This window comes from Schistocerca nitens, chromosome 9 (genome assembly GCF_023898315.1).
Source record: "Schistocerca nitens isolate TAMUIC-IGC-003100 chromosome 9, iqSchNite1.1, whole genome shotgun sequence".
Taxonomy (NCBI): Eukaryota; Metazoa; Arthropoda; class Insecta; order Orthoptera; family Acrididae; genus Schistocerca; species Schistocerca nitens.
In genome coordinates this window covers 400,849,457-400,876,854 of record NC_064622.1, presented here as the reverse complement: position 1 = coordinate 400,876,854, position 27,398 = coordinate 400,849,457, and the positions used below count along the sequence as shown (strand labels likewise).

The following is a 27,398-nucleotide window of genomic DNA, read 5'->3' as shown; positions in this document are numbered from 1 at the left end:
GAGGAACGTTCAAGGAAGCCTTGAGCTCATTGTACAAGTGGCGGTGGTCGTGGACTCCACCGCGAGCAGAATTTCTGGCACTGAAGACGTACTCGGGTGATGGGTGCGTACTACCTTTTGAGGTGCGAATGTGTTGAGTAATGACAGTGACAGCCACTCTGTGACTGCTGCGAATCAGTTGCCTGGACTTTGTCGTCTGTGGTCGATGCAGATGAACTTTGAACTTCTTTACCGATCAGCATCACGCACGTCTGTGGGACCGTGGTCAAACTGTTCACATCGCTTCATAACTGATGGACGCAACATTGCATTTAGTCCATACTTCGCTAGAATTTCACTGTGAATCACCGTGCAACTTAGACGTTCTGCCCCCAAGCATTGCACTCTCCCGCGTGCATCAACTTTGAAGTACGTTTCCAGCATCCATGCCACTTCACTCCCACAATTTGATGCACCTGTTATTCGTACAGCAGCAGAACTGGGTCTGCAAGCAACCTCTAAAATGCGCTTCTGTTATTATGCAGTAGCGTTAGAAGACTTTTGTAATTGACACTGATGTGACAAATGCCGTGGGATGCGTCCTAATATCGTGTCGGACCTCAGTTTTTCGCGGCTTAGGGCAGCATCTCGACGTGGTAAGGACTCAATAAGTCGTTGGAGGCCGCCTGCAGAAATATTGAGCTATGCTGCCTCTACAGCCGTCTATAACTGCGAAAGCGTTGCCGGTGCAAGCTTTTGTGCACAATCTGACTTCTCGATTATGTCTCACACATGTTCGTTGGATGTCGGGCGAGCTGGATGGCCACATCTTTCTCTCGAACTGTCCAAAATGTTCTTCAAACCACTCTCGAAGAATTCTAGCCTGGTGACATTGCACATTATCAAAAATGGTTCAAATGGCTCTAAGCACTATGGGACTTAACATCTGAGGTCATCAGTCCCCTAGACTTAGAACTACTTGAACCTAACTTAACCTAAGAACATCACACACATCCATGCCCGAGGCAGGATTCGAAACTGCGACCATAGCAGCAGTGCGGTTCCGCTCTGGAGCGCCTAGAACCGCACTGACACAGTGGCCGGCTTGCACATTATCATCCATGAAAGTTCCATCCTGGTTTGGGAACATGAAGTCGATTAACGGATGCAAATGGTCTCCACGTAGCCGAACATAACCATTTCCAGTCAATGATCGGTTCAGTTAGCCCAGAGGACCCAGTCCATTCCGAGTAAAAACAGCCCACACCGTAGTGGAGTCACTACCAGTTTGCACAGTGCCTCGTTGACAACTTGGCTCCATAGCTTTGTGGGGTCTGTGCCACACTCGAGCCCCACCATCAGCCCTTATCAAGTGAAATTGGGACTCGTCTGACCAGGTCACAGTTTTCCAGCCGTATAGGGTTCAACCGATATGGTCACTAGCCCACAAGAGGCGCTTCAGGCTATGTCGTGCTGTTTGCAAAGCACTCGGGTCGGTCTTCTGCTGTCATAGCCCATCAACGCCAAATTTCGCCACATTGACCTAACGGATACGTTCATCGTACATCCCACATTCATTTCTGCAACTATTTCATACAGTGTTGCTTGTCTGTTAGAACTGACAACTCTACTCAAACGATGCTGCTCTCGGTAGTTAAATGAAGACCGTCGACCACTGCGTTGTCTGTGATGAGAGGTAATGCCTAAAATTTGGTATTGTCGGCGTGCTTTTGACACTGTGCATTTAGGAATATTCAGCTGGCTAACAAGGGGAGGCTGCCAATTGTTAAATTCAGATTCGATTCATACTGCGCATAATAAAAACTCATGGCCAGAGGTGTAATGTAGCAAAGCACCAAGATGCACTTCTCAGCCGTTGTCGAGAAAATCGACAGTTAAAAGAAACCGTTGCGGTGAAATACTCTTTACGATTAATATACACTCCTGGAAATGGAAAAAAGAACACATTGACACCGGTGTGTCAGACCCACCATACTTGCTCTGGACACTGCGAGAGGGCTGTACAAGCAATGATCACACGCACGGCACAGCGGACACACCAGGAACCGCGGTGTTGGGCGTCGAATGGCGCTAGCTGCGCAGCATTTGTGCACCGCCGCCGTCAGTGTCAGCCAGTTTGCCGTGGCATACGGAGCTCCATCGCAGTCTTTAACACTGGTAGCATGCCGCGACAGCGTGGACGTGAACCGTATGTGCAGTTGACGGACTTTGAGCGAGGGCGTATAGTGGGCATGCGGGAGGCCGGGTGGACGTACCGCCGAATTGCTCAACACGTGGGGCGTGAGGTCTCCACAGTACATCGATGTTGTCGCCAGTGGTCGGCGGAAGGTGCACGTGCCCGTCGACCTGGGACCGGACCGCAGCGACGCACGGATGCACGCCAAGACCGTAAGATCCTACGCAGTGCCGTAGGGGACCGCACCGCCACTTCCCAGCAAATTAGGGACACTGTTGCTCCTGGGGTATCGGCGAGGACCATTCGTAACCGTCTCCATGAAGCTGGGCTACGGTCCCGCACACCGTTAGGCCGTCTTCCGCTCACGCCCCAACATCGTGCAGCCCGCCTCCAGTGGTGTCGCGACAGGCGTGAATGGAGGGACGAATGGAGACGTGTCGTCTTCAGCGATGAGAGTCGCTTCTGCCTTGGTGCCAATGATGGTCGTATGCGTGTTTGGCGCCGTGCAGGTGAGCGCCACAATCAGGACTGCATACGACCGAGGCACACAGGGCCAACACCCGGCATCATGGTGTGGGGAGCGATCTCCTACACTGGCCGTACACCACTGGTGATCGTCGAGGGGACACTGAATAGTGCACGGTACATCCAAACCGTCATCGAACCCATCGTTCTACCATTCCTAGACCGGCAAGGGAACTTGCTGTTCCAACAGGACAATGCACGTCCGCATGTATCCCGTGCCACCCAACGTGCTCTAGAAGGTGTAAGTCAACTACCCTGGCCAGCAAGATCTCCGGATCTGTCCCCCATTGAGCATGTTTGGGACTGGATGAAGCGTCGTCTCACGCGGTCTGCACGTCCAGCACGAACGCTGGTCCAACTGAGGCGCCAGGTGGAAATGGCATGGCAAGCCGTTCCACAGGACTACATCCAGCATCTCTACGATCGTCTCCATGGGAGAATAGCAGCCAGCATTGCTGCGAAAGGTGGATATACACTGTACTAGTGCCGACATTGTGCATGCTCTGTTGCCTGTGTCTATGTGCCTGTGGTTCTGTCAGTGTGATCATGTGATATATCTGACCCCAGGAATGTGTCAATAAAGTTTCCCCTTCCTGGGACAATGAATTCACGGTGTTCTTATTTCAATTTCCAGGAGTGTATTTCTACAGCGTCGTGGCGCAGCGGTAAGCGCTCGGGTTCGTGATCCGAAGGTTGCCGGATCAAATCTCGTGGAAAAATAATACTGGAAATAAAACACAATATCACAAATAATATTCAAGTGGATACAATCTATTGAAAAGTTCGGTATACACTCGCACATAATTAACAATTAGTGACCAGAAGTAGCTGGAGTATCGCACGAACCAGAGTGATACTTATCATAGAAACATGGAAAGCTGAAAACAGCACGGCATCGAGCACATCTGATAAACGATGCGTTTTTACAAGAACAATTGTTTTTTAAATTATCTGTTGGGAAACACACCTGATTCACATTCTTAAAAATTGTTCTATCGTTCGTCAGGTTTGATGCATACCACGCGTATCGTATCATATCGGCAGAAATCGGAGAAGACAATTGGTGGTGGACGATGGACTGGATTTTTATAGAATCGTCTTTGGAGTTGATGTCACGGTTTCCCTCGATTAAAAATTCTATTCTAATTCGAACGTTTGACTTACACTATACGTATTCGTTTCGGAATATCGTTTCTACGTCTTCCGTTAACTATACGTGGTAAACATTATGACGACAATTAATAACATTTGTGAAATACAACTTTGTTTGCGGAAAACATAATGTGTTCGAAGTCGGCAGTTTTTCCACGACAAACGACTTTCAACAACATATTATATGCATAATTGTTGCATCTGATTGCCGGGAATTATATCTTTGAGTGTGTGTGTGTGTGTGTGTGTGTGTGTATACATTTGAATTACAAAAAACAAATACTAAAAAAAAAATGTTGCATGGCGCGGGATTCGATCCGGCGACCTTCGGATTACGAACGCGAGCGCTTACCACTGAGCCACGACGGTGTAGCAAATTTCTAATCGTAGAGCGTATTTCACCGCAACATTTTCTTTTAACTGTCGATTTTCTCGACAACGGCTGAGGAGTGCATCTTGGTGCTTTGCCACATTACACCTCTGGCCATGAGCTTTTATTATGCGCAGTATGAATCGAATCTGAATTTCACAATTGGCGGCCTCCCCTTGTAAGAGTCCCCGAAACAGACAGAAATAAGGTTGTTTGCAGTAAGACGAATATCCACATCGATAATGGATGTCATCTGGAGCGCCGTGGCTTCCTTTGGAGTGGCAGAGGAATTGGGGGGAGAGGGTGGTGGATACACCCATTGACAAAACTCGACACAGGAGTGTCATGTATTATGTTTTTTTAGACGAATGCCAGTTATGCATACTGCATGAAAATGAATACCCATGTGTGGATGGTCCTAGGAGAAAGAACATTTCCAGATTGCATCTGAATCGTCATATCTGCTGCTGGCTTCTGGGTAAGGGGTGCCAATGGGTACGCAACACAGTCACCTCTAATAAGGCTGGATAGGTCCTACAGAAAATCATACAACTGATGAAGAATGACTTTATTGATCACGAAGTATACACGACGCATTTTGGAATTGTTTTCATCTTCGGAAATTTAAGTGCAAGGGTAGCACAAGGACAAAACTAGAGTGTAGTCAGTCATCTGACGTTACGTAAACGACTGGTAATGCGCGTGTCCTTGTGGTAGCTGTGCACTTGGATTTCCGAAGATGGAAAGATTTCCGAAACGCGTCATGCATACTTTGTGATCAGTAAATAATCTTATGAAAGGGACAGTTGCTACTGATCATATAGCGAAGATGATGAGTCGAAGATAGGCACAACAAAAAGACTGTCAGAAAATGAGCTTCTATCTCCTTCGTCGGAGATAGAACACACACACACACACACACAAACACAACTGACACACACATGACCGCAGTCTCTGGCTGCGACCTAGCCAACTTAACTAAAGATCTACACGTATTTACTAGAATGGTCACTACCCTCCTACGTGACTTTATGTCACACTTTTACTCCTCGCAGTGCAGTTAACTGCACAGCAGAAATTACATTTTTCACGTTTTGGGGCCACTGGATGTCCCCTGTCTTGGAAGTCTCCGTGATGTTATCTAACTCAAGACTGTAGTTTTCACTTTACTTTGGTACACAGTGTGTTTGGATACTGATCTTGCCACTACGTTCTCACTATTTCGCATACACTAAAAACATCTGGTCATGAATTGCCTGAAGGCTTGAATAACACTTATGGTAGTATTGGGACATGTGAGGCAATACTGTCCCTACGACTTATCTTAGAGGATAGATTAAGGAAAGGCAATCCTACATTTCTAGCATTTGTAGACTTAGAGAAAGCTTTTAGCGATGCTGACTGGAATACTGTCAAATTTTGAAGGTGGCAGGGGTGCATTACTGGAAGCGAAAGGCTGTTTACAATTTGTACAGAAACCAGATGGCAATTATACGATTCGAGGGGCATGAAAGTGAAACAGTGGTTGGGAAGGGAGTGAGACAGGGTTGTAGCCTATCCCCGATGTTATTCAATCTATATATTGAGCAAGCCGTAAAAGAAAAAAAAAGAAAAAAAATTGGAGTAGGAATTAAAATCCATGGAGAAGAAATAAAAACTTTGAGGTTTGCCGATGACATCGTAACTCTGTCACAGACAGCAAAGGACCTGGAAGAGCAGTTGAACGGAATGGACAGTGTCTTGAAAGGAGGATATAAGATGGACATCAATAAAAGCAAAACGAGGGTAATGGAATGTAGACGAATTAAATCAGGTGATGCTGAGTGAATTAGATTAGGAAATGAGACACTTAAAGTAGTGAAGGAGTTTTGCTATTTGGGGAGCAAAATAACCGATGGTGGTCGAAGTAGAGAGGATAATAAAATGTAGACTGGCAATGGCAAGAAGACGTTTCTGAAGAAGAGAAATTTGTTAACATCGAGTGTAGATATAAGTGTCAGGAAGTCGTTTCTGAAAGTATTTGTATGAAGTGCACACATGTATGGAAGGGAAACATGGACGATGAATAGTTTAGACAAGGAAAGAAAAGAAGCTTTCGAAATGTGGTGCTATAGGAGAATGCTGAAGATTAGATAGGTAGATCACGTAACTAATGAGGAGGTACTGAATAGAATTCGGGAGAAGAGAAATTTGTGGCACAACTTTACTAGGAGAAGGGATCGGTTGATAGGATATGTTCTGAGGCATCAACGGATCACCAATTTAGTATTGGAGGGCAACGTGAAGGGTAAAAATCGTAGAGGGAGACCGAGAGATGAATACACTAAGCCGATTCAGAAGGATGTAGGTTGCAGTAGGTACTGGGAGATGAAAAGCTTGCACAGGATTGAGTAGCATGGTGAGCTGCCTGCATCAAACCAGTCTCAGGACTGAAGACCACAACAACAACAACCACCTATAAGGTTACAGGCGATGTGTAAGATAAGTGAATTGGTCAAAGAACAGAAGTTTACTCGAGTGATATGCGGCTGGAAAGTTGCGGTGTAGTGTCCTGGCCTTGCAAGTAAGAAGGAGCCATTCAGAGATCCGAGGGACCACAACGAGTCGAGCAGGGAAGTGAGTAGGTATCCAATGAGACAGTAAATGGAAGCCGCCTGGAGGCAAGGGGTGAGACTGAACCGCCGCGTGGGTATGGAAGCTATGCTGCGTGACGAGATTCTCACTGTGTCAAAAACTAAGCTCCATTTATTCCCTAAAAACACTAAAATCGCTTCCTGGGACGCTAAATAAAATCTGGTAACAGCACTGAAATCACAATGAAGACATGGGTTGTATACAATTAGTACCATGTATTGTGAAATATATTGGCGCATTTGTATGAAATAGTTTATAAGAAAAGCAACAAATAATAAAGACATATTAAAATTGCATATGATACAACACTGAACAGATACTGAAATTACCTATAAAATTAGCATATTTGACATACCGATAAGCATACCAACAATTTTTTATAAGTAATATATTGCAGTATTATTGCTGAGCGCCAAAACAAAGAGCTCTCCACGGTTACCGAAGAAGGTTAGCTAAGGCATGTTATTATTATTTGAAAATTAATGTTTGTAAAGAAGTCACTTGAATAGCGAAGCGATGAACCAAAAAGAGAGAATAAAGTTGTACACTTGACTAACAGCTACCATTCCTGTTCATGCGATATGTAAATATATTATACTAGAACTGACATGTGATTATATTTTCACACAATTTGGGTGCATAGATCCTGAGAAATCAGTACACAGAACAACCACCTCTGGCCATAATAACGGCCTTGATATGCCTGGGCATTGAGTCAAACAGAGCCTGGATGGCGTGTACACGTGCAGCAGCTGCCCATGCAGCTTCAACACGATACCACAGTTCATCAAGAGTAGTGACTGCCGTATTGTGACGAGCCAGTTGCTCGGACCACCATTGACGTTTTCAATTGGTGAGAGATCTGGAGAATGTGCTGGCCAGGGCAGCAGTCCAACATTTTCTGTATCCAGAAAAGTCCGTACAGGACCTGCAACATGGGGTCGTGCATTAACCTGCTAAAATGTAGGGTTTCGCAGGGATCGAATGAAGGGTAGAGCCACGGGTCGTAACACATCTGAAATGTAACGTCAATGCGAATAAGAGGTGACCGAGACGTCTAACCAATGGCACCCCATACCATCACGCCGGGTGATACGCCAGTATGGCGATGACGAATACACGCTGTCAATGTGCGTTCACCGCGATGTCGCCAAACACGGATGCGACCATCATGATGCTGTAAACAGAACCTGGATTCATCCGAAAAAATGACGTTTTGCGATTCGTGCACCTAGGTTCGTCGTTGAGTACACCATCGCCGGCGCTCCTGTCTGTGATGAAGCGTCAAGGGTAACCGCAGCCATGGTCTCCGAGCTGATAGTTCATGCTGCTGCAAACGTCGTCGAACTGTTCGTGCAGATGGTTGTTGTCTTGCAAACGTCCCCATCTGTTGACTCGGGAATCGAGACGTGGCTGCACCATCCGTTACAGCCATGCGGATAAGATGCCTGTCATCTCGACTGCTAGTGATACGAGGCCGTTGGGATCCAGCACGGCGTTCCGTATTACCCTCCTGAACCCACCGCTTCCATATTCTGCTAACAGTCATTGGATCTCAACCAACGCGAGCAGCAATGTCGGGATACGATAAACCGCAATCACGATAGGCTACAATCCTATCATTATCAAAGTCGGAAACGCGATCGTACGCATTTTTGCTCCTTACACGAGGCATCACAACAACGTTTCACCAGGCAACGCTGGTGAACTGCTGTTTGTGTATGAGAAATCGGTTGGAAACTTTCCTCGTGTCAGCACGTTGTAGGTGTCGCCACCGGCGCCAACCTTGTCTGAATGCTCTGAAAAGCTAGTCATTTGCATATCACAGCATCTTCTTCCTGTCGGTTTAATTTCGCGTCTGTAACACGTCATCTTCTTGTCGTAGAAATTTTAATGGCCAGTCGTGTACTTTTCAGAAATCCGTAGCACACCTCCTGTCCTCACCTGAACCAATTTCCTTGTGGCCACCTATTCCACGAGTTAGGGGTGAATGGTGTATCATTTAAACTGGACATGCCTGCCTGATTCCAAGATCCTAACCAGAATGTACAACCATCTTTGGTCTGTCCTCACCACTTCCACTGCCATAAAAAGTGATGAGACAAACGCTGCCTTCCGGGGATTCGCTACCAATCTCAACTCTAATCGTAGTTTCCCCTCCACTTCCTTCAACCCCTACAGATACTGTTCTGGAGAGAAGAAGATGAGACTCAACTGCTCATGCGGTGTATGACGAATAGCCTCTTGCAAGCTTGTCATTTACACTCTCTTGTCCAAAACACAGCCGCTGAAGATTGCAGTAGTCTTGACATTGTTCAACGGTCTGCACTCCAAGCATGCTACCTACGTGGTATGCCTCTTTATCATCGACGTCTTAACCTTTGCCAACGCCTTCACTGCCTCCATAGTTCCGATCATTCTCTGAAGTCATTGGCATCCACTGTTCCAAACACAGTCTTCAGAGTTCTTCCACCGGCGTCTATCCAACCTCCCTTCAGTGGTCACATCGTACTAAGCACAACCTCCAATGCTTGCTGATCTGTTCACGTAACTGCTCATACGGTTTATGGAACGTTTCAAACTCCTTGGAACTTTCCCAAGCGCTACTCCATTCTCGGTTACCCGTTTAAAACCAGAAAATAGCTCCTCCAAACTACTTGCTTCATTCTGGAATTCCGGTGCTTTAGAAACTAGGCTTGGCGTCCATTGATTACTAGTAATCACTATATTTTCTTTTCTGGCAGCAGAGCGACCCCCTCCACGTGTTGGTTCTGCATCACTTCCACTTCACCTCACGTGAAAAGGTACCGCAGTGCCATGACCAGCATCCTTCCCATCCTCGCCATTTTACAGAAACCTGAGGACTAGGTGTACTATCATCCCCCCAACCCCACTCCCTCACACCAAAATTTTTACTGCTGTCACCAGTCAGAATGTCATACAAAAATAAAGATAAAGAAGCCCTTATTCTAACGCAAAACGTATTTGTACACCCGTAACATATCACAACACTATACCTACCACATAACTCCCTAAATAACCACCGAAAAACAAAAAATTCCAATGTTACTCCATCAATAAGCCGGCGCGGAGGCCGAGCGGTTCTAGGCGCTTCAGTCGGGAACCGCGCGACTGCTATGGTCGCAGGTTCGAATCCTGCCTCGGGCATGGATGTGTGTGATGTCCTTAGGTTAGTTAGGTTTAAGTAGTTCTAAGTTATAGGGGACTGATGAGCTCAGATAGGTCCCATAGTGCTCAGAGCCATTTGAGCTCCGTTAATAACTTAACATCCTTCCAATAATCCAACTAACCAACACTCCATCAATGCATATGGTACTTCCTTAACATTATTATCTATAACTTCATTTATACGCTTCTGCTTCTTCCTTTTTGCCTCTTTCTCTGGCTACTTTCTGACTACTCCTGGAATGGACTCCGGAGCTCCTATGGATGGTCACAAGCATTCATCATGCACTATTGTCGACCTGGTTGGCAACTGTAGCCTGATCTTGACTGGAATTGTAGCCTCGATCACTTAGTACGGTCCTTGGAACACTGCGAAAAATTTCTTTTCCTTGCCCTTCAGGTCATAAACGCAGAATAACATCATCTGTTGACCTAGTCTGTAATGCATTAAGCTCCCCTGCATTTCACAGCTTCGTTCCGTTTCTATAGTGCCTCTCTGTTTGCCATCTTCACCTGCGCCCATACCTCTCCCACTGTTCTCGTGAACTCGTGGATAGACTCTAGGTACTTGCCTCTTTCAACTTTAATCGTGTGAAACGGCGATGACATTGTTTTTCCAACATCACCCCATATGGGGACTGCCTTTTACTAGTGTGGACCTCTGAAAAGTACAGATACATAGCAAATCAAAGATATGTAGCCCAAACATTATGGTGCGAGTTCACATTAATAACTTAACATCCTTCCAATCATCCGTCTCATTCATTCTGTCCTGCCACAAGCTGCATAAGAGGCCAGTCTATCTCAACGAACCCAATCACAAATTTCCTGTAATAGTTCAAGAGTCCCAACAACGATTGCAGTTCATCAACCATCTTTGGCACTGGAAGATCTCACACTGCCTGCACCAGTCTTGGAAATATTCCCATCCCATCTACACTAATCACGTGACCTAAATAACCTACTTCCTCGAGTGATAAATGATACTCATCCGTACTCAAAGTCAGACGTGCCGTCGTGCAATATCTTAAGTACTTCTCTCGGACGTTGTCTGTGTTTCTCCTTGTCTCTTGAGAACACAGTTATATCGTGTAGATAAAACAGACACTAATGTGGCTCAGCCACCTCAGTACACCGTCCAACAAATGCTGAAATATTGCAACTGCATTCTACAGCATAACCGACATCCCCTGTTACTGATAATGGGCCCAGGGTAACGAAAACGCTGCGTTTGGCCAGTCTTCTTGAACCACCTCCAACTGATGGTATCCCCTTCTTACACCCATGCTAAAGAAATATCAGCATTGTTCCAGTTTGTTGATTGTCTCTGTGATGCTGGGTATGAGGTATGACTCTGATACAATCTTACTATTAAGATGACGGCAATCACAGAAAAATCTATACTTCTCAGAACTGTTCATCAACTTCCTTGGAACAGTCACAATTTTTGCGACCATGGGCTAGTAGCTACTCCCTTCTGTTATGCCATTAGCCATAGTTGGAAAAATCCTCAATAATCAACTGTAAATAACGAAGAATTCTGTATGGTCTGCGGTACACTGGTATTTCATTACCTGTCGAAATTCTGTGCTATATAACTGGCGCCACTGGCAAAGGACCCTGAGGAAAAACAAATCCTCAAGTTCGTATTACAATTTTTCCATTTACATTCTGACTTCCGTTCAGATGCGCCACCTTTCTACGTAATGCAGTCTTAGTAGCTTCCTGTGGCTGCCACAGTCCTGTGACTTACAGCTTCTATACAATAGTCTTCCTCCTCCAGCATGTCCATACTCGCTGTCAACATCGTCTTCAGTTCTTCAGCGCCAAAAGACGGAGATTGATGGGTATTTCCTCTCTGTCATCCTTTTCCCATATGCATACGAAACTCCTTTTAACCAAACAACTCGCCGAACGTAACAAACCTTTTCATTCCAGCGTCTCTATTTTACACAACATTTCCACTGGTAAGTCTGCCTCCACGCCCACCAAAGCGACTTTTCAGTGCCATATGACACCCAGTCATGCAAATCAAGCCTTAGTATATTTATATGCATAAGGAACTGGAATTTGGTTATAGGTGAAGGAGTAGAAGAAAGGGATACCGGACAATATGGGCTTGGTAGCAGGAATGAATGAGGAGAAAGACTAATTGGGTTCTGCAATAAACTTCGACTAGTAATAGCGAATATTCTGCTCAAGAGTCACTAGAGAAGGAGGTAAACTTGGAAAAGGCCGGGACATACGGTAAGATTTCAGTTAGAATACATCATGGTCGGGTAGAGATTCCGAAATAAGATACTCGACTGTAAGGTGTATCCAGAAGCAGTTCTCAATGAAGATTAAGTGATTAAGTGATGAAGATTAAGACACTAGTCAGGAAGAATCAGTCCCTAAAGAAGTGGGATATGGAGGTATTAAGGAATGAAGAGATGTGCTTGGAGTTGCCTGAGGGTATAGATACTGCGATAAGAAATACCTCAGCAGGCTGTTCAGTTCTCTAAAAACAGCAATAATAGAAGGTGGAAAGAAAAACGTAGGTATACAGAAATGCAAGTCACTTAGGGACGAAATAAATAAGAAGTACAGGGAAGATAAGGCGAAATGGCTGCATGAAAAATGTGAAGAAATCGAAAAAGAAATGATGGTCGGAAGGACTGAATCAGCGTGTAGAAAGTTAAAACAACCTTCGCTGAAATTAAAAGCAAGGGTGGTAACATTAAGAATGCAACGGGAATTCGACTTATAAATGCAGAGAAGAGAGCAAATAGGTGGATAGGGTACGCTGAAGGCCTTTATGAGGGGAAGACACGTCTGATGACGTTATAGAAGAAGAAACAGGAGTCAGTATAGAAGAGATGGGGGATCCAATATTAGAACCAGAATTTAAAAGAGCTTTTGAAGACTTAAAATTCGAATAAGGTAGAAGGGAAGATAACATTCCATCAAAGTTTCTAGAATCATTGCGGAAAGTGGCAATAAAACGAGTATTCACGTTAGTCTGTAGAATGATGAGACTGGCATCAGACTTTCAGAAAAACATTATCCACACAATCCCAAAGACTGCAAGAGCCGACAACTGCGAGAATTATCTTACAATCACCTTGACAGCTCATGCGTCCAAGTCGCTAACAAGAATAAAATACAGAAGAATGGAAAAGAAAATTGAGGAAGTGTTAGTAACTACGCGTTTGGCTTTAGGAAAGGTGAAGGTACCAGAGAGGCAATTCTGACATTGCGGTTGATGATGGAAGCAAGACCAAAGAAAAATCAAGACACATTCATAGGATTTGTGTTTCTGGAAAAAGCGTTCGACAACTTCAAATGGTGCAATGCGTTCGGAATTCTGAGAAAAGTATGGGGAAGCTATAGGGAAAGAGGGGTGACATACAATATATACAAGACCAAGAGGGAATAATAAGAGTGGAAGACAAAGAACGAAGTGCTCGGAATAGAAAGGATGTAAGACAAAAATGTTTTCTTTCGGCCCTACTATTCAATCTATACATCGAAAAAGCAATGATAAAAATAAAATAAAAGTTCAAGAGTGGAAGTAAAATTCAAGGTGAAAGAATATCAGTGATAAGGTTCGCTGACAAAATGCTGTCCTCAGTGAAAGTGAAGAAAAATTACAGAATAAGCCGAATGGAATGAACAGCCTAATGAGTACAGAGTATGGATTGAGAGTAAATCGAAGAAAGACGAAAGTAATGAGAAGCAGCGGGAATCTTAACATCAGTATAGGTGATCATGAAGTAAATGAAGGTAAGGCATGCTGCTGCCTAGGCAGCAAAGTAACTCACGACGGGCGCAGCAAAGAGGACATAAAAACAGACAGGTATTGGCAAAAAGGACATTCCTGGCCAAGAGAAGTTTACTTGCATCAAAAATAGGCGTTAATTTGAGGAAGAAATATTTGTGAATGTACGTTTGGAGCACAGCATTGATTGTAGTGAAACACAGACTGTGGAGAAACCGGAAAAGTTGAGAATCTAAGCATCTGAGATGTGGTGCTACAAAAGAATGTTGAAAATTAGGTGGAATTGTAAGTCTAGGAATGCGGAGGTTCTCGAAAGAATCGGCGAGTAAAGGAATAAATGGAAAATACTGAGAAGAAGAAGGGACAGGACGACAGGACATCTGGGTTGGGGTTGTTTAGGGAAGGAGACCAGACAGCGAGGTCATCGGTCTCATCGGATTAGGGAAGGACGGGGAAGGAAGTCGGCCATGCCCTTTGAAAGGAACCATCTCGGCATTTGCCTGGAGCGATTTAGGGAAATCACGGAAAACCTAAATCAGGATGGCCGGACGCGGGATTGAACCGTCGTCCTCCCGAATGCGAGTCCAGTGTCTAACCACTGCGCCACATCTGTTAAGACTTCGTAGAATAACTTCCACTGTACTACAGGAAGCTGTAGCGAGTAAAAACTGTAGAGTTGAAATACATCCAGCAAATAGTTGAGGACATAAGTGGCAAGTGCTACTCTGAGATGAAGACGTTCAGGAGAGGAATTCGTTGCGGGCCACATCAAACCAGTCGGATTACTGATGACTTACAAAAAAAAAAAAAAGTTGAACTGGATTGTCCTGTGCTATAGATGCACCTCATGACAGATCTACGCTGGTGACATTTTTGCTAGTTGGAATATGATACCACTAAGTTCCCCCAAACCTCGTTGGAGGTCATTTTGGCATGATGTTGATGCAAAAAATCCAACCTCAGGATGAAGCTTTTAATTAATTTATTTACTTAATTTAAATGTCAAGTTCCGTAGGACAAAATTGAGGAGCAAATCTCCAAGGTCATGGAACGTGTCAGATTTACATCTTCATCTTCTTCATCTGTGTCTATACTCCACAAGCCATCTTACAGTAGAGTACTTTGTGTTCCATTGTCGTCCCCCCCCCCCCCCCCCAACCTGTCCTGTTCCAGTCGCAAATGGTTAATTGGGCAATAGATTGTTGGTAAGCCTGTGTGAAGACTCGAATCTCGCTAATTTTAAGTTCGTAGAGTTCTCTTAAGATATATATCGCGGAAAGCAGCATATTGCTTGACTCTTCTAGGAACATGAGCGCAAGTAATAACAGATAAAAATAAATGTATAAATGTTCATGAACCTGAAAGAAAATCAGTCCATAAGTTTAAGCAAACGCTATCAGCAATACAACGAGAATCATCTTAATTTTTCAAGGAACTCCTCGACAGAGTAGAAGGAGTGACCCATGAGGAAACTCTCCAGTTTCGATTTGAAAGCGCGTGGATTACTGCTAAGATTTTTCAATTCGAGTGGCAGCTTATTGAAAATGGATGCAGCAGTATACTGCACACCCTTTTGCACAAGAGTTAAGGAAGTCCGATCCAAGTGGAGGTTTGATTTCTGCCGAGTATTAACCGAGTGAAAGCTGCTTATTGTTGGAAATAAACTAATATTGGTAACAAGAAACGACAATAAGGAATATACATATTGAGAGGCCAATGTCAAAATACCCAGACTCGCGAAAAGAGGTCGACAAGAGGTTCGTGAACTCACACCACTTATTGCCCGAACCGCCAGTTTCTGAGCCAAAAATATCCATCCAGTATGGAAAGAGTTACCCCAAAACATAATACCATACGACATAAGTGAATGAAAATAAGCAAAGTAGACTAATTTACGTGTCGAAATATCACTCACTTTCGATACCGTTCGAACAGTGAAAACGGCAGTATTAAGTCTTTGAACAAGATCCTGAACGTGGACTTTCCACGACAGCTTACTATCTATCTGAACACCTAGAAATTTGAACTGTTCAGTTTCACTAATCATATGCCCGTTCTGTGAGATTAAAACGTCAGGTTTTGTTGAATTGTGTGTTAGGAACTGTAAAAACTGAGTCTTACTGTGATTTAACGTTAGTTTATTTTCTACAAGCCATGAACTGAGGTCATGTACTGCTCTACTTGAAACCGAGTCAATGTTGCACACAACATCCTTTACTACCAAGCTAGTGTCATCGGCAAACAGAAATATTTTAGAGTTAGCCATAATACTAGAGGGCATATCATTTATATAAATAAGGAACAGGAGCAGCCCCAACACTGATCCCTGGGGCACCCCCCACTTGACAGTACCCCACTCAGATCCCACATCACAGCCGTTATCAACATTGTGAATAATGACCTTTTGCTGCCTGTTGCCAAAGTAAGAGGTGAACCAATTGTGAGCTACTCCCCTTATTCCGTAATGGTCCAACTTCTGGAGCAATATTGTATGATCAACACAGTCAAATGCCTTTGTTAAATCAAAAAATACGCCAAGCGTTCGTAACTTTTTGTTTAGCCCATCCAGTACCTCACAGAGAAAGGAGAATATAGCATTTTCAGTTGTCAAACGACTTCTAAAGCCGAACTGTACATTTGATAGCAAATCGTGTGATATAAAATGATCAATTAACCTTACATACACAGCCTTTTCGATAACTTTTGCAAACACTGATGGCATAGAAATAGGTCTAAAATTATCTACATTATCCCTTTCTCCCTTTTTATAAAGCGGCTTTACTACTGAGTACTTTAATCGCTCAGGAAACTGACCATTCCTAAAGGAAAAATTACAAATATGGCTAAATACGAGGCTAACATGTGCAGCACAGTACTTTAATATTCTACTAGACACTCCATCATGACCATGAGAGTCCTTAGTCTTCAGTGATTTGATTATTGTCTCAATCTCCCTCTTATCTGTATCACAGAGGAGTATTTCAGACGTCAATCTCGGAAAGGCATTTGCTAAGAAATTTATATGATTTCCTGTAGAAACTAAATTTTTATTTAATTCACCAGCAATGCTCAGAAAATGGTTGTTAAATACTGTACATATATCTGATTTATCAGTAACAGAAATATTATTACTGCGAACTGACGTTATATCCTCAACCTTGTGCTGCTGACCAGACACTTCCTTCACAACTGACCATATGGCTTTAATTTTATCCTGTGAATTAGCTATTCTATTTGCATACCACATACTTTTTGCCTTGCTAATAACATTTTTAAGCACCTTACAATACTGTTTGTAATGGGCTACTGTAGCTTGATTGTGACTACTTCTAACATTTTGATATAATTCCCTCTTTGTTCCACATGATATCCTTATCCCACTAGTCAGCCAACCGAGTTTTCCATTACTGCTAGTACCCCGTTTAGAATGTTCTAATGGAAAGCAACTCTCAAAGAGCATGAGAAATGTGTTATGGAAAGCATTGTATTTATCATCTATATTATCGGCACTGTAAACATCTTGCCACTCTTGTTCCTTGATAAGTTTTGAAAAACTCTCTATTGCTGTTGGATTAACTTTCCTATGTAGTCTGTAATTAAATACGACATTGGTTAGAGTACAAAAACCTTTTAGTGTTAAAATTAGTGCATCATGGTCTGAAAGGCCATTCAGCCTTTTACTAACAGAATGCCCATCCAGTAATGAAGAATGAATAAAAATATTGTCTATGACTGTGCTACTGTTCCCTTGCACCCTAGTTGGAAAAAACACAGTTTGCATCAGATCATATGAATTTAGGACCTTTTTCTTGCACAATCACGTACAAAATTGATATTGAAGTCACCACATAGAACTACTTTCTGGTACTTCCTACAAAGTGAATCAAGAACCCTCTGTAGCTTAAGCAAAAATGCTCTGAAGTCGGAGTTAGGGGACCTATAAACAACAGCAATTACAAGTGTAGTTTCACTAAATTCAACTAATACTGCACAACTTTCAAATATCTGTTCAGTGCAGTGTCGTGATACGTCTATGGAATGAAATCCTGTTTTTACGTACAGAGCCACTCCCCCACCCCGCGAGGAACTCCTTGAGAAACATCCAGCTAATCTGTAGCCTGATAAAGGAAGCCTCTGAATTATCAAATTATTTAAGTTCTGCTCTGATATACCAATCATTTCAGAGTTAGCATCTATTAGCAGTTCACTAACTTTATCTCTAATACCTCTTATATTTTGATGAAATATGCTAATTCCTTCTCTACTTGGAAACATTACATCCTCTGGAGGTGAGCCCTTAGTTAGAGGCACTTCCTTTAAGCAGATATACCTATCAGCTGACATCAGTCTAAAAAAGGTGCAGCTCTATAGCCCTCTATAGCCCTCACTTGCATGAGACATTACTTAAGGTTCCTCCTTGCATTTAACGGTTGGTCCCTTCCTCCCTCTCCATCCCTGTTGCCGTTACCGTAATGCTGTTGCTGATACATGTCTCCTGTACTCCACCAAGTCTTGTGGCACTGCCTTTGCACATACTCCGCACTTCCACATCATACAGTATGAATAGGTAACGGATCCAAATACTGCTCATTGCTGCTGTCCCAAAAGTCAGACATATCAGCTAGTTCCTATGGCTTAAAAAAAGTAATCAGCAAGTTACTGTAGCATTCGGTCCTAGACCCCATGTCTGTCACACTTAGCAAGGGTAAATAATAGACTCCCCTCACCCACTGTGTGGGTACTGTAGGTTGTGTTTCAGATGACAACATACTCCCTACTGCCAACTGAAGACGATGCCCCCACTTCTGACTCCCATTTACAGCCGAGCTCAGGGCGGCGCTTTGGCTGTTGAATGGCTGAGAGCTGAGGTTGGGTGACAGGCTGATGAAGACCCAGAGCGAAATGGCTGTCAGAATCAATCATTTATTTTCTGCTTCTACATCAGCACCGCATCGTCATGACGGGTGACCACGTCCCCACCTCATACACTCCTGGAAATTGAAATAAGAACACCGTGAATTCATTGTCCCAGGAAGGGGAAACTTTATTGACACATTCCTGGGGTCAGATACATCACACGATCACACTGACAGAACCACAGGCACATAGACACAGGCAACAGAGCATGCACAATGTCGGCACTAGTACAGTGTATATCCACCTTTCGCAGCAATGCAGGCTGCTATTCTCCCATGGAGACGATCGTAGAGATGCTGGATGTAGTCCTGTGGAACGGCTTGCCATGCCATTTCCACCTGGCGCCTCAGTTGGACCAGCGTTCGTGCTGGACGTGCAGACCGCGTGAGACGACGCTTCATCCAGTCCCAAACATGCTCAATGGGGGACAGATCCGGAGATCTTGCTGGCCAGGGTAGTTGACTTACACCTTCTAGAGCACGTTGGGTGGCACGGGATACATGCGGACGTGCATTGTCCTGTTGGAACAGCAAGTTCCCTTGCCGGTGTAGGAATGGTAGAACGATGGGTTCGATGACGGTTTGGATGTACCGTGCACTATTCAGTGTCCCCTCGACGATCACCAGTGGTGTACGGCCAGTGTAGGAGATCGCTCCCCACACCATGATGCCGGGTGTTGGCCCTGTGTGCCTCGGTCGTATGCAGTCCTGATTGTGGCGCTCACCTGCACGGCGCCAAAAACTCATACGACCATCATTGGCACCAAGGCAGAAGCGACTCTCATCGCTGAAGACGACACGTCTCCATTCGTCCCTCCATTCACGCCTGTCGCGACACCACTGGAGGCGGGCTGCACGATGTTGGGGCGTGAGCGGAAGACGGCCTAACGGTGTGCGGGACTGTAGCCCAGCTTCATGGAGACGTTTACGAATGGTCCTCGCCGATACCCCAGGAGCAACAGTGTCCCTAATTTGCTGGGAAGTGGCGGTGCGGTCCCCTACGGCACTGCGTAGGATCCTACGGTCTTGGCGTGCATCCGTGCGTCGCTGCGGTCCGGTCCCAGGTCGACGGGCACGTGCACCTTCCGCCGACCACTGGCGACAACATCGATGTACTGTGGAAACCTCACGCCCCACGTGTTGAGCAATTCGGCGGTACGTCCACCCGGCCTCCCGCATGCCCACTATACGCCCTCGCTCAAAGTCCGTCAACTGCACATACGGTTCACGTCCACGCTGTCGCGGCATGCTACCAGTGTTAAAGACTGCGATGGAGCTCCGTATGCCACGGCAAACTGGCTGACACTGACGGCGGCGGTGCACAAATGCTGCGCAGCTAGCGCCATTCGACGGCCAACACCGCGGTTCCTGGTGTGTCCGCTGTGCCGTGCGTGTGATAATTGCTTGTACAGCCCTCTCGCAGTGTCCGGAGCAAGTATGGTGGGTCTGACACACCGGTGTCAATGTGTTCTTTTTTCCATTTCCAGGAGTGTATGAAGAGGGCCAGTAGCTGGTTAGGCAACTGCTAGCGACTAGCCAGCTTGTTGCAATGTGTGCTAACACATTCAATGAGGGCCTAGCACAGACCCCTATTGCGTGAGCCAAAGCATCAGCGTCAGCGGCATGTGAAGGTGGAGAGGAATCTTGCAGATGTAGCCAGCTCTGTGATGAATGACTGCACATGTGCGGCTGAAGTGTACAGCAAGGAGGCATGACTGTTGTGTTGTCAGAAGGTAGCTACTGTGCACAGGATGCAACCCACTGCACGTGGGCAAGAGCGTGGCTGCTCCTGGAGTGAGCAGAGAAGGCCCACCATGCTGTGACAACAAATCCAGAGGGTGGACTTGGTGCATGAAACTGGTACCACGATGGACACTCGAATTTGTGGATACTGTTGATGAGTTTATGTCGCCTCCTCGTGTGGCATAGACCCTTCATTCTAGCAGAGTGCTGCGCTGCGATTATATCTGCTACAAAATTGGCAGCTGTTGTTTCCAGACAGTAGCGCACCTGTTACATTAATGCGCCACTTTTGGTCACATGCTCTGCAACACCACCTAATCCCCAATGATGATGTTTCTTCCATTACTACTGTGCTGACGGGTTACATCAAGTAAGCGTAGCCTGGCTCACAAAAATTCAACATCATTGTTGCCTTAGCGCAATTGACGATACGCCCAGCCCACTAGCTGCCAGCAACTAATGCAATATTCCCTCACACATTCTCACAGACTTTGCCCTAAAAGTGGTAGTGGCGCTGATGACAAATTCCTCTTCATTGATGTGTTACCACGAAGCATCCAGTACTTTGCGCACCTCTTAACAGCCACAACTATATAATGGACTCTGGCATGAAGTTAAAGCAGTATGGAGTGACGTAGCTGACTCTGGCATCCAGAGTGTTGTATTATAGTCATTGCTACTGCCATAAAAGCTCTATGAACTAAACTTTACATCCTATATAACCTCAAATCACCAAAAAATTTAATCGTGTGTGCTTTCTACCATGCTGGATAGGATCAGTAACTGAAATTTTGTTTCATGCTATCCTGGGTTGCAAGTGCAATGACCAGCAGTGTCAGTGTCGAAAACACTCTGTGTCTGTTTGACCTCTGCAGATTTATGTTATATGATGCTGGTCTTTCTCGGTTAACATGCAGTTATAATTACTATTCCATAGGATTTTTAGCTCTAGTTGATCGAACAATCCATGAGTGTATCTGCCGGTTTATAGTATCCAATGGACACAATATTTCGACGATCAGATATATCATCATTGTCACGTGCAATGACCAGCTGAACTCCTGCGTGTGGACAGCCGATTTATATAACCCCGCCCCCCACTTTCGCGAGCCGTTTCTTCTGCAGAGACAAAGTGTGTGTGTGTGTGTGTGTGTTCGTCAGCGCACCTGACGATGGCGACATGTCTGATTCCAGAAATATTGTGCCTGGTGGATACTATGAACTGGGAGTACACTGTTAGATTAACAAAGCTACCAGGACAAACTGAAGATTCACGTTACCTCCAGTTGATTACACGAGTTCATTTACAAGGAGAAAAGACAGAAAACATTACTTTATTTGTGAATAAGTCGTCACTAGTGAAAACTTGGGACAGAGCAGGATATTTTGGGTTGAGTTTCTCGCAGATATAATTTCACGCCATCCCATCTTCATTGATTTCATTTCATTTTTCATTAAGTTCAGTTCAGCGAAAGTAATTCTGTTGTTATTATCTGTGTATTTAATTAAGCTGTATTATTTAATGGTACTGTAAAATGACTGCTCTTAAGACAACGATAGTGCAGAATAGCGTGTTTGTGTATGAATGCTGCGTACTTACTGCCACTGTCGCTATGATATTGAAACAGATGTTGGCGGTGTTGCAGGCCAGCAACAAGGATATGGCACGACTGACCACCATCTGCAGAAGGCCGATGTAGCTGCAAGCAGAAAGAATCCACGTGCTCTCATTCGTTGCACTGTCCTGGGTGCGTTATACACACTCCGTGAAGTTCATTTGACATGAACTTCTACAATGTATGCCGTGTGTGAGGGTTTATAGGAAAATTCACAAAACACGTGAATTAAAATTATCACGATTTATTCTACAACATCACCTTCAAAGTAATCCCTTGAGAGTGAGCGGCGAACGTTTTTGCCTGTTTTGAAATGTTCATGGAAGTCTTTCATTGGTCAGTGTTTAATACCCTCTGCCATTCCGCTTGAATGTTCTCCACTGTACAAATATTCGTGCTCTTGACTTCATTTTCATCTTGGGAAAGAGGAAGTACTCATACGCAGTGAAATCCGATTACGGCGGCAGGTGGGGACAGCTGTCATCACGTTTTTAGTAAAAAATTCCTGATTAGGCTGCAAAAGTCTAGCATTGTCGTCGTGGAGTACCCAGTCGATTCTACGCCATTTCTGTAGACGTTTTCGTCTCACGTAATCTCTCAAACGTCAGGAACATGACAACATAATTCTTTATTAATCGTCTGGACAGGAGGGTCGACCTAACATATTTTAATCATTTTCATCTATAAAAAATGTAAACATATAAACGTGGACTTAATGTTTCTCTTAATTTGTCCAGTTTTTCTCAAGAGAAGTAAAAGAAAAACAAATCGATTGCGACGATGTGGTCCATTCTTGAATACTGATATAGTGTGTGGGATCCCCACCAGGTAGAACTCAGGAATACATCGAAGCAATTCAGAGAGGTGCTGCTAAATCTGTTGGATAAGCACGCACGTTACTATGGAGATGTTTCGTGTGCTCTAATGGGAATCACTGGCGGCAATATGATGTTCTTTTCGGGAGGCAGTATTGAGAAAATTTAGAGAATTGGAATTTGATTCCGACTGCGGTACGATTCTACTGCCACCAACACACGTTTTGCGCAAGGACCACGAAGATAACATAAGTGATGTTAGGGCTCGTATGGAGGCATATAGACGGTCGTTTGCGAATGGAACAGGGAACTGGACCGCTAGTACTGGTACAAGGTACCCTCCGCTACGCACCGTACGGTATGTAGATGTAGATGTACACTCATGCTCATAAGTTAAGGATAATTGCACAATGTGGTGCCACACAACGTGGCACTACACAAAACTGGCGCTAATAGCATAGGCACAGAGGAAACACACACGACACAGATCTGCAAGTCCACGGTATTGGTGATAAGTTGAGAAAACCGTCCCGAAACACATGTGCTACAAAACGCCACTGTTTCCTGCGCGTGTACCCAGACATCAATATGGGCTATGATCACCATGCACATGTACACAGGCCGCACAACGGGTTGGCATACTCTGGATCAGGTGGTCGAGCAGCTGCTGGGGTATAAGCTCGCATTATTGCACCAGAGCCTGTCAGAGCTCCTGAAGTGTCCTAGGGGTGTGAAGACGTGTAGCTATACGTCGACCAAGAGCGTCCCAGACGTGGTCGATGGGGTTTAGGTCTGGAGAACAGGCAGACCACTCCATTCGCCTATCTTCTGTTTCAAGGTACTCCTCCACGATGGCAGCTCGATGGGGCCGTGCGTTATCATCCATAAGAAGGAAGGTGGGACCCACTGCGCCCCTGAAAAGGCGGACATACTGATGTAAAATGACGTCCCGATACACCTGACCTGTCACAGTTCCTCTGTCTAAGACATGCAGCGGTGTACGTGCACCAATCATAATCCCACCACACACCATCAGACCGCGACCTCCAGCCAGGTCCCTTTCAAGGACATTAAGGGGTTGGTATCTGGTTCCTGGTTCACTCCAGATGAAGACGAGAATTATTGTTCAGACTATACCTGGACTCGTCTGTGAACATAACCTGGGACCACTGTTCCAATTACCATGTACTGTGTTCTTGACACCAGGCTTTACGGGCTCTCCTTTGACCAGGGCTCAGTGGAATGCACCTTGCAGGTCTTCGGGCGAATAAACCATGTCTGTTCAGTCTTCTGTAGGCTGTATGTCTGGAGACAACTGTTTCAGTGGCTGCGGTAAGGTCCTAAGCAAGGCTACCTGCAGTACTCCGTGGCCGTCTGCGGGCACTGATGGTGAGATATCGGTCTTCTTGTGGTGCTGAACACTGTGGACGTCCCGTATTGTAGTGCCTGGGCACGTTTCCTGCCTGCTGGAATCATTGCCATAATCTTGGGATCACACTTTGTGGCACATGGAGGGCCCGTGCTACGACCTGCTGTGTGACCAGCCTCCAGTCGCCCTAGTATTCTACCCCTCATAACGTCATCAATATGTGTTCTTTGAGCCATTTTCAACACACAGTCACCATTAGCACATCATAAAATGTCTGCGCACTTACGCGCTGCACCGTACTCTGACATGCAGCAGCACATCTCTGCGTACGTCAACTGCTGCCAGCGCCACCGTGCGACGACCTCAGGTGAAATGCACCGCATGGTCATATCCCGAGGTGATTTAAACCCGCAAACCGCCAACCAGAGAGTTGTTTCACCATGTATCAGCATTATCCTTAATTTATGAGCATGAGTGTAGTTGCAGACGGAAATAAAGTCAGTTTGCGTCATCAGTGACAACCTTTGAAAGTCTTAATCGTCTTCCTCCAGATGAAATGTCACAATTTCAGAGATTTCACCGGTCTCATACAGATATGATGCAGCGAGTGAAAATTTGTACCAAGGCCGGAAATTGAACCTAGGTCTCCTGCTTACTAAGCAGGTGCGTTAGCCACTGAGTCTCCTCGACACAGCGGTTCACAAAACTGCACGAATTATCCTGGCACGCCTCCCTCTTCGATGCAAATTCTCACGGCCGCCCCAGTTTACTTTATATTCCCCCATACACACGACCAGAATTGCTGAGGCTCTCCATTCTGGAATAGCAACTCAGCACCGAACGTAAACGGAGAAACTCGGCAATTATGTTGGTGTGTATGGCGAAATTTAAAGTAGTTTGGGGTGGCAGTGAGAATTTGCATCGAGGAGAGAGGCGTGCCAGAGTAATTCGTGCAGTTGTGTGAACAGCTGTGCCAACGCGGCTTAGTGGCTAACGCACCTGACCAGTAAGCAGGTGCAAATTATCACTCGCTGCTTCAGTCTCTACACATAAAACCTTTGCTGTAGATTTCCACATGGTGTTGCCTTGGACGGCTTTCAAGCAGTTATAGAACAAACTTCGCTGAAATCTTGCTCGTGTTCAACTCTCCTGACAGAATACTTTCAGATGTACCGCAAAATATTCTCCAGATGTTGTAGAACTCTTAGATGATCTATTTAAGACCTTAGAGAATCAGGTGCCTCACTTTATGATCATTTTACAATGTGATGCCAGTTGACAGGTGATCGGAACTGTCACCATCATCGATCTGTGCCTGACCTAAAGCCTTGCTCCCAAAAGCTTGCATTAAAATTTTGTCTGTGTCTTCAGTGATTATTGTAAGTTAAAGTAAAATTTTATACATACACGCTACTCTTTCAGTTGAGCCATGGCGCAACCTGAATTCACAGAAACACAGCGGAAATATCCTCACTAGCAACTACGAAAACCACTCAGCTCATAGCTACTTGCCTTACTGACTCAATAAGGACATTCGTGGAGGCTCTTAGCAGGATTTGAGTGTACTTGTAAGAATTTACGCGTTATATTCAAAGTGCAGGAACTTATCGATAACACTTCATAACTTGGCACTTAGTTCACTGTCTCTCTACCTCCCTCAGCAGCCAGCATACAAAAGTAAACATGTATCAGTGTTATTAAGGAAGCAGAGATGACACACAGAGATAACAAATTTTATATGGTCTGCACGAGGACCAGCAACGGCGTAGATATTAGTAGTGTCTTTCAACTTATATGACTGCAATAGTTTTAAATTTTTGATCCAACAAAATCTCACTTCACCACATACACAGCTGGTGATGGCGTAACAACCCAAAACCGGTTAGCGTAACAAATAATAAATATTGTAGAATATTACACCAGTGTTGTTTGTGTTTCACTCACAATCTATAAATATTCTACAAAGAACCGATGGAACAGTCAGTCAATACAATATAACGTAAGTATCTGGCTTCAGGTCACAGTTTCGTATCTCATGAAAGAAATTTTGCCTTACTAGAAGTGCGCAAGGAGGTTGTTAAATGTTACGTACCTGATGATTTACGAGAAGTAGTTATTTGAGCACGCCCTTCTTTACTATTTAACACAGAATGGAGGAAAAGGACTTTATTGACTTCCAAACTGCTGCTGATAGTCATCATCACAAAAAAGCTACATATCAGTTTTGCTGCACAAATTAAAATCACTTCACCTAGTACAGTGCGTGTCAGTAGGACGTTCAGTGACGTTGAACGTTGGGAAAGTGTAGACATCCTAAAGAAAAGCAAAACTGCTTGTGACTTCATTGGTGGCCCACTTTCAGTAGTGCAAAATATTTAACGATTGTGTGCTGAAGAAAAGGGAGCTGTTTGCTGTGGTATCCCTTATATCACATGAGTATCAGCACTTTTTTACTAATTTGTTTAATGATACTGTAAAGTGATGATTTTTATTTCGTATTGTTTACATGTCCTCAGATATTTATATTTAGATATGTTTTGTCAACTATTATAGCATCAGATCTCTGTAGGACGTAGCCCATTTGGTCTGAATAACGTAATGTGCAAGACACTTTCCGCTCTCAAGTTTTTCGTTTTCCTTTTTCTGAACAATTCAACGCAGTTTTCTCTGGACTTGCAGTATAGTTTATAATTTCTGGATGAATAAATGTTCAACGCTATAAAAACGAGCATGCTAATTTCATGTATCATAAATATTTTTTTTTGTATCTCAAAGCATTAGTTTTGGTCCTTAGCACGTTTAGAATGTTATGTCTTAATATATTATCCTAGTTACTATAAATAATTTTAAAATGTAAATCATCGGGGGAGGGGGACGGGCCTAAATTCTGGTTTTAGGGAGGTTCGGGTATGAAGAGTGTTTTTGGCTATAATAGTACTTCGGACATTCAAAATTGGCATTCGTAGCTCCCCTATGTACTTGTTTACTTTCCCTATGGAGCAATGTATTTTCTTTTTTTTTTTTGCACTTTCGTTTTTAATTTTTATTCACCCCGATTATTCTGGTTATTAACGTAAGCATTTTATCAGCAATTTTTAGAACACCAGTCATCTGTAATAACTGTCTTGGTTTGTTG

At 44.4% G+C, this 27,398-nt stretch overlaps 1 protein-coding gene across 1 annotated transcript in view; it reads right to left on the bottom strand.

Moving 5' to 3' along the window:
• The window catches only part of LOC126204272 (odorant receptor 33b-like), a 140,101-nt gene that overhangs the window by 36,804 nt on the left and 75,899 nt on the right, over positions 1-27,398 (bottom strand). The window contains exon 5 of the mRNA XM_049938661.1: positions 22,063-22,162. Within this exon, the coding sequence (XP_049794618.1) occupies positions 22,063-22,162 (100 nt within the window). The remainder of the gene's footprint in view (positions 1-22,062; positions 22,163-27,398) is intronic.